This window comes from Rhineura floridana, chromosome 7 (genome assembly GCF_030035675.1).
Source record: "Rhineura floridana isolate rRhiFlo1 chromosome 7, rRhiFlo1.hap2, whole genome shotgun sequence".
NCBI classification, from domain to species: Eukaryota; Metazoa; Chordata; class Lepidosauria; order Squamata; family Rhineuridae; genus Rhineura; species Rhineura floridana.
Window position 1 is genome coordinate 113,217,035 of NC_084486.1, and position 8,412 is coordinate 113,225,446.

Genomic DNA, 8,412 nt, shown 5'->3' on the forward strand with positions numbered 1-8,412 from the left:
CATCAGGAGATTTGGGGCGAGGTGTCAGCAGTACACTGATGATACCCAGGTCTATTTCTCTGTAACATCTGAATTGGGAAAGGCCGTGGAAGCCCTGGACCGCTACTTGGGCTTGGTGGTGGGCTGGATGAAGACCAATAAACTGAGTCTGAATCCTAGGAAGACGGAGGCGCTGTAGGTTGGTGGTTCCCGAGTTGGGATAATTGGTCAGTTGCCTGCTTTGGATGAGGTTGTACTTCCTCTGAAAGAGCAGGTTTGAGGGTGAGGGTGCTCCTGGATCCATCTTTGTCGCTAGATGCCCAGGTGACCTCCGTGGCTAGGAGTGCCTTTTACAATCTTTGGCTGGTAAGACAGCTGCCGCCATTTCTGGATCAGGATAGCCTGACCACTGTTGTCCACGCACTGGTAACCTCCAGGCTGGATTACTGTAATGTGCTCTATGTGGGGCTGCCCTTGAGGTTGGTCTGGAAGCTGCAGCTGGTGCAAAAGTGGTGGTGAGACTGCTCCCTGGGGCAGGGTATCACCAACATGTCACGCCACTGCTGGAAGAATTGCACTGGCTGCCCATTTGCTACCAGGCCAAGTTCAAGGTTCTAGTTTTGGCGTACAAAGCCCTATACATCTTGGGACCAGGATACCTGAAAGACCATCTTATCCCTTAGATATCCGGTCAATCACTGCCCTCTGCAGGTGAGGGCCTCCTGCAGATACCATCTTATCAGGAGGTCCGTTCTGCACAACATGGGAAACGGACCTTTAGTGTGGTGGCACCTACCCTATGGAATTCCCTCCTTTTAAATATTAGACAGGCACCATCTCTGTTATCTTTTCGGCACCTATTGAAAACCTTCCTCTTTCAACAAGACTTTTAGGTTGAGACCTTATCCCAATCTGCGTCTGGGTTGGAATTGCTTTTTAATACGTTTTAAACCCTTTTTTAAAAACAGGATGTTTTTAACCTTTTTTTTAAGATTCTTGAAAGCTAAAGATGTTTTGTTTTAATGTATTTTAAAGTCTGTTTTTATGATGTTTTAAAGTGTGTTTAGTGCTTTTGTTTAATGCCCTGGGCTTCTGCTGGAAGGAAGGGCGGGATATAAATCAAATAACAAACAAACAAACAAATAAATGTATATATCCTCTAAACCTGATCACATTGCATTCAGACTTGGCCACAGCACTGCATGCAAAACCTAACTGATGTAACGTTACAGTGTGAAATTTAACATCTTTCCTCTCTTTGTTTCTTGTTTACTTCAGTAAATGGACTCATGGGTGATACCTCTGCTTTTGGAATGTCTGCACTGACTTCTCCGTTTCATCTTGCAAAATGTCCCCCCCCCAACCATCATTTAGCTTCTTTGCAACCAGCTCTGTGCCTCTGGTGGAATGGGCTTTAATCCACAAGGTAACATGACTTTTGTTAGCTTTTAAGCTGCTCCGAGATTCTCTGTTGCTTTTGTGCCGACAGGCAAAACAGTGCAGTCTTGAGCATGTTTACGTATGCAAACATTACATTAAGTTCATTGGGGCTCAGTCCCCAGAAATTGTAGAGTTATCATTTAAGGGCATAACCATGTATGATGTGGAAGATCTGTAAACAGGATTTCCTGCCATTTATTTACACTGAATAGCAGTGGCTGGAGTCCTGATTTGAACTGGCACCAGGGCAGTGGGGAAGGACTGCTTAACCATGAGCTTGTTTGCTGGGGGTGGGGGTGGAAAAGCAAAGTAAAGATTGCTTTCTCACAAACTAAAAGATTAGTTTTTCACAAAAAATGAGAATAACAGTGCCTGTACATTTTGCCTCGTATCTCATGTCCTATAAATGCTAGAAACTCTCTCTCTCTCTCTCTCTCTCTCTCTCAAAAGAAAGTTGGGAATCTGGGGGGTTATGGTTCGGGGGGGATGACAGCCCCTTCCCACCGTGAACACCTGGGGGAAATAGGGGGAGAATATATAGAGGCATTTTTCATTGGGAAAAAATGGCATTGTGGAAAAGGTTAAGCCCTTCCCTTGTGCTTTAGTCCCAATGTGAATCCATTCCCTGCAGCTAGAGATTTTGGTCACAGATCTCTCCTGTCATCTCCTGCTTGGCTGTCAGGGCCAAACCACCCATTTCACTGGAGATCCATAATTGGATCTCCTAAAACTGTTTTTTTTTTAAAATTAAAAACGTGCAGAAGGCTCCAAATGTGGTTGAAGCAGGCTGGGGGTGCTTAACCTTTTCTCATGCACCATTTCCTTGATTTTCCACAGGCTGCTGTTAGCTCTGAGATGAAGAAACGAGAAACAATATCTGTACTTGTGATTCTCTCTGTTACAGTGATCGCATCAGCTTGGGGGGGTAGGAGATTAGATTGAGGAAGGAAAGGAAGGTTAAACTTTCTGTCCTGTCGCCCCATGCTGTGGCTGCTCCCATCAAATCTGGCCATTTAAGAAAGAAAGAAAGAAAGAAAGAAAGAAAGAAAGAAAGAAAGAAAGAAAGAAAGAAAGAAAGAAAGAAAGAAAGAAAGAAAGAAAGAAAGAAAGAAAGATGAAAGTGGGGCGTCCAGCCACCTGCTTCAAATGTAGCTTGGTCCAATCACATCGGCTTCCTTGCATTTCCTTTGTGCGAAATTGTGGGCAAATGTTTAACTGTACCTGAACCTGGTACCGTCAGTGTGCCAGGCAGCCATATAACATGGTGGACTCAATAGAGCTGCTGAGCTGTCAGCCCCATCTTAATTAGGGGAAGAGCTGTAGCTCAGTGGTAGAGTATCTGCCTGGCACACTGAAGGTCCCAGGTTTAATCCCTGGCATCTCCAGGTAGGGCTCTGAATGTTCCCTGCCTGAAAGCCCGGAGAGCCTCTGCCAGTCAGTATGTAGACAATACTGTACTAGACAGTCAGACCTGGCCGGACACAGCTTCCCATGTGCCTAAGTAGCCAAATTATTTCATGATCCAGTTAACCATAGAGCTTAAAGGAGCTGGGCTGGTCCTACATGCACTATGCTGCTAGGGAGGATCATCTTCCTCTCACTGTTCCAGCATAAGGCAGCTTCCTATATAAACATAACCCCCCCCACACACACACACGACTTAGGCTGCAACCCTATGCACTCTTTCCTGAACAAAGCAGGTAATTTTTTTTGGATGCATACACAAAATTGTTCTGCGTTTTCAGTTTCAAACAGTTGTCTGCCTGCCTGATTCTACCCTATCTGGTATCACCCTATTGTGGCCTAACCTAATTATTTAGGGTCGATGCTGATGCCTTGCAGGAGCTATGGTTAGAGGCGCAAGATCAAACTTTCTTTCTTTTAAAGGGATTTCTGTGCAACCAGAGACTATCTGACTGAAGAGCATCGGGACCTGTGGTGCAGCGGATAATTTACTGGAAAGAAGACGGGAGAAGATTCCTTGTAGGCGACGGAAGCTCAGCTGCCAAGGCTGGCTCGACTTTGGAGGAAAAAAACTTTCCTCGCGATCCATCTCCAGCAGGAGGGGATGTGGTGGTGGGGAATGGAGCAAGGCGAGCTTAGCGGGGCTGTTTTGGGGGCAGATGGCAGCACACACGAGCGGGAGGGCCGTGTGGCGATGCGGGCAGCCAGCTGATCACAGTTGCCCTTCCTCGCCAGCCAGCCGCGTCTCTCCGCAGCAGAACCTCAAAATCAGCAACAGCCCTGGCCTGGGAGGGAAGGAGTGGGGGGGAGGAGAGTCAGCGAGTGGCAGGCGCGGCATCCAATGGGGAGGCCAGAGGAAGGCCGCGGGGGCTGGCCGGGGGTGATTGCGTTGGAGGCTGCAGCTCCTCGGCCATTCAGCAGAGGGGGAAGCGAACCGGGCGGGCGCTGCTGCTGCTGCTGTTGTCGCGACTGTCGCACCGCCGCTGCCTGTGCCTCTTGGCTCCGGTTGCGTCGCGCACTCTGCCTCTCGCGTCCCGGGGGCCGCGCGAAGAAGTGGTTCGCGTCCAAAGTCTCGATGGGCTGGCGATGGAGCGGCGGAGCCTGAGCATCGCGGAACCCGCGCCGGCAGCTGCTGCAGGGAGGCCGGTTCTTCTGCCTCCTCCCGTCCTGCTGGATCCAGCGCCTGGCGGGCGTTTGGGAGCGATGAGCAGGAGCAGGCAAGTTGGAGCGATATCCAGCGAGCCATCAGCCGCACTTCGCATTCGGCCTCCTCCTCCGTCAAGCACCTCCTGGAGCCCTCACCGGTGCAGGGGAATCCAAGCTTAGCCGGGCACACAGGAGGACTTGCTGCCTCTGCGGTTTAAGTCCGCCCCCCCCCGGCGCCCCGAGGCGCAAGGCACTTTCCCGGCGATCGGCAGCTCGGCAGCCTGTTAAAGTTTACCCACTCTCCCGGCTCTGCCTCCCTTCCCCGCCTGGCGCTTCGGCTGCAGAGCGGAAACTCCTCAGGCTGGCGGAGGAGCCGAGGACCAGCCTACCTGGGATGATGCGTTAACTTGGTGCAAAGGAGTCCCCTCTTCCTCCTGTGCCCCTCCCCTCTCCCCCCCCCGCCTGGGCGCTTGCCTGGGCACTGGTTGGCGCTGGGTGGCTGCTTCCAGTCCTGCGAAGAAAGACCTTTCCGGGCAATCCTCGGAGCTTGCAAAGCGAGAAAGAAAACAGTGAGGAGTTCTTGTTCTTCTGATGAACCCTGGGTGGGGGAAGCTGCAGCAGGAGGCGCCCATGTCCAGCCGGGCCCGGCGGGTATCTCGGAGAGCAGTGAAGGGCTGCCCGGAAGGAAGGCTGGTCTCCTGGAGAGAGGGGAAGATGCCCTCTTTCCCTGGGGGGAAGCCCTGGGGTGGCCGGAGGCGCCCCGGCCCATTTGCTCACCCAAGAGTTTGCCTGTGATGTGCAACAGTTGGCAGGGCTGGTTCCCTTGCCCCGGCTCCAGCCTGCCGGCATGAAGGTTTTCCGCAGAAAGGCGCTGGTGCTCTGCCTGGGCTACGTCCTGCTCCTGCTCCTCACCATGCTCAACTTGCTGGACTATAAGTGGCACAAGGGGCCACCGCAGTGCAGCGAACCCTCGCCCGCCCGCCGCACCCCCTACCCACAGCAGCTGCCTTATTACACCTACCAGTCCCGATCAGATACTCGGGCCCTCTATGGGCCCCCAGTGCCCCTTGCCCGCAAGCGGCAGCTGGTCTACGTTTTCACCACTTGGCGCTCGGGATCCTCCTTCTTCGGGGAGCTCTTCAACCAGAACCCAGAGGTCTTCTTCCTCTATGAGCCAGTGTGGCATGTGTGGCAGAAGCTCTACCCGGGTGATGCTGTCTCCTTGCAGGGTGCAGCCCGGGACATGTTGAATTCCCTCTATCGCTGTGACCTCTCTGTCTTCCAGCTCTATAGCACGGCAGGGGCAGGGAAGAACCTCACCACCTTGGGCATCTTTGGGGCAGCCACCAACAAGGTGATTTGTTCCTCGCCGCTCTGCCCGGCCTACCGCAAAGAGGTAGTGGGCATGGTGGATGACAAGCTGTGCAAGAAGTGCCCGCCGCAGCAGCTCAGCCTGCTCCAGGAAGAGTGCCTCAAGTATCACACCCTAGTCATCAAGGGCGTGCGGGTCTTTGACATTGGAGTACTGGCACCGCTTATGCAAGACCCATCCTTGGCTCTCAAAGTCATACACCTGGTGAGAGACCCCCGTGCAGTGGCTAGCTCCAGGATCAAGTCCCGCCATGGGCTCATCCGGGAGAGCCTGCAGGTAGTGAGGAGCAGGGACCCCCGCATCCATCGCATGCCCTTCCTGGATGCAGGGCATAAGCTGAACAGCAAGAAGGAAGGGGGAGGTGGCTCAGACTACCACGCCTTAGGGGCCATGGAGGTGATCTGTGGCAGCATGGCAAAGACCTTGCAAACTGCTTTGCACCCACCTGACTGGTTGAAGGGTAGCTATATGGCTGTCCGCTATGAGGACCTCGTAGTAGACCCCATCAAGACTTTGCGGCAGGTGTATGGATTTGTCAACCTAGCAGTGAGCACTGAGATGGAGAAATTTGCTCTCAACATGACCAGTGGGCCTGGGTACTCCTCCAAACCCTTTGTGGTCTCTGCCAGGAATGCTAGCCAGGCAGTGAATGCCTGGAGGACAGCGCTAAGCTTTCTGCAGATTAAGCAAGTTGAGGAGTATTGCCACCAGCCCATGGCCATTCTAGGCTATGAGAGAGTCAGTGGTCCAGAAGAAGTAAAGGATCTCAGCAAGACCTTGCTTAGGAAACCAAGATTGTGAATGGACTGCAGGCTTCTATAGAAAGGGGTTTCATTTAGAGAGCAATCTACAACTTTGCTGACAGTTCTGTTTACTTGAGAGACAGAGAGATCAAGCAAAATGTGGCTCTTTCTTAAGGACATGTGTCCAGGAAGACAATTGCAATCTACCCAGGGACTATTGAGGATTGCACACATTTAATGTTTTTGCATTGCTGGGTTGTCAATAATTTAAAACGCACACATACTTCAGTGAGTATTTGTAAGGCCTTTTCCCTCTCCAAAAGTGTGCAAGGCACGTGTTTCAGTATGTACTAGAATTTTTACATACTTCTTGTTGTGATGGTGATCATGAAGGACTTGCACAATTGCTGAAACATTATTTTGGGTGGGGGTGTGTGGTGAGGAGGAGGCTGAAATGGGGGAATACCCAGTAAAGCAACATGCAGAGGACTGGACTTTTGTGTAAAGATTTAAATGTGAGGTTAATGAAGAAATCAATAAAATATGCTCATTTTACAATGACTTAATTGTTTGGGAGTTGCACATATTGATTATGCCCATCTTGAAAATACAGGTGATAATTGCAAAAATATTGGTTATGTTTTCTTGAGAAAACAGCTGTGGATGCATGCTTTTTTAATAAAATAATGCTACTATCCCTATGAAAGTTAGAAATAACTATTCAGAATGTATCCTTAACAGCCACTGTACAGGTGGAGGCTTAAGTGCCAAGTAGGCACATAGTTTAGTAAATACCCCTCAGTGGAAAAGCAAAGTAGAACTGAAATAGCTTTTAAGTTCCACTTTTAAGTCCGACAACCTTTTGCCGTTCTAGTAATATAGTTTCTGTACATAATTAATATATAATTACATTTATTTCAGTTGTGAGATACAACAGCTGCTAATTCAGTTGTGAAATATGACAGAAATATATAGATATTTCTGTCATGGCATTGTTAGACAAGTGTAAAAAGGAAGCAGTGAGTCAAGTGGCCATTTCTCTATAGAAAGCACAAATCATGTTAGAATGTTCTTCTCGATATACTTGCACTGATCATGTGCATTCAGTGAAGTAAAATGTATTGCTCATACAATGTTGTAATGGGAGATCCCAGAGTTGTTACTAAAGTAAGGTTTTGGAGAGAGCCCCACCCCATCCACTGAGAGTTTTACAGACTCATAATCATATCTGATAAAAGAAGCTTTCAGCCTTGCTAATTTGTTGGAGGAACCTGGATTTGCACAATCCAAAATGATGCCCTTTGATGAGCAGACTATAGCTACTTTGTTTGAGTATTGTGACATTGTTCTCTGAAGTGGTTTTTTTTTTAAATGAAAGTAATTTCATACAAGGTCTGCTTTAAGGTCTGAGGTTTAAAGGGATCAAATTACTTCCTTTCTGTTTCCTGTCAATTAATGGATACATGGACGTTCCTAGGGAAAAGCCCATGGATGTTGCCTACCTAGATATCATGCCTTGAGAGAATAGAAATAATTTGTCAAAGGAATACAATAAGGACAAAGTCTGGGAAAGCTGTTTCTATGAGTGATGGTGTGTGAAAGCTGTAATAAAGTTTCTTATCATAATAATGAATTTTAGGCTAAAGAAACACAGACAATAGACAGGCTAATACATTCGTAATAAAATAATTGCAACTGGGAAAAGAAGTAAATGATGTCTTACTTGGGACTAAGCTTCATTCAGCCCAGTGGTATGTAACTTCTTAATAGACGAGTTTAGGTTTGGGCTGTAAATTACCAGTTTAGTTCACTGAAAAAAGTATCAGATGATGATGATTTTAATGATAGTCCCTTCATAAAATTAAAATTACTCTTGGTTGACCAACAGTGTAAAGAGAAATACCATTGCAGCAGCTCTTATTGTATAATGGGAGTTTTAAAAATAGTCCTAATGGAAAGCTCACAGAGTTAGAACACATCTCTGGGGATGCCAAGTGATGACTTCTAGAGTTAATGATCAACAACGTGTATCTTAATTGAATTATCCTAACAGCAGAACTAAATGTTTGCTACCACATCAGTATTCTAGGTTTGTATTAAGAGGATCCCAGGCATTCTGTCTTCGGCTGTTTGCCTCAGTTCATTTGAATTCCATCTCCAGAGGTACCATTTGATTTCAGGCAATTAAGCCTGCAATCCTGTACATGCTCACCTGGAAACAAGTCTCACTGAATTCAGTGGAATGTGGAACTTAACTTCTGAGTAGAC

At 48.4% G+C, this 8,412-nt stretch overlaps 1 protein-coding gene across 1 annotated transcript; it reads left to right on the top strand.

The window, feature by feature from the left end:
• The first annotated feature begins 3,813 nt into the window (after positions 1-3,813).
• On the top strand, positions 3,814-6,660 carry CHST2 (carbohydrate sulfotransferase 2). The gene has a single exon (XM_061634469.1). It carries the CDS (start codon positions 4,877-4,879, stop codon positions 6,200-6,202), a length of 1,326 nt encoding a protein of 441 aa, XP_061490453.1. The 5' UTR covers positions 3,814-4,876; the 3' UTR covers positions 6,203-6,660.
• The last annotated feature ends 1,752 nt before the right edge of the window (positions 6,661-8,412 follow it).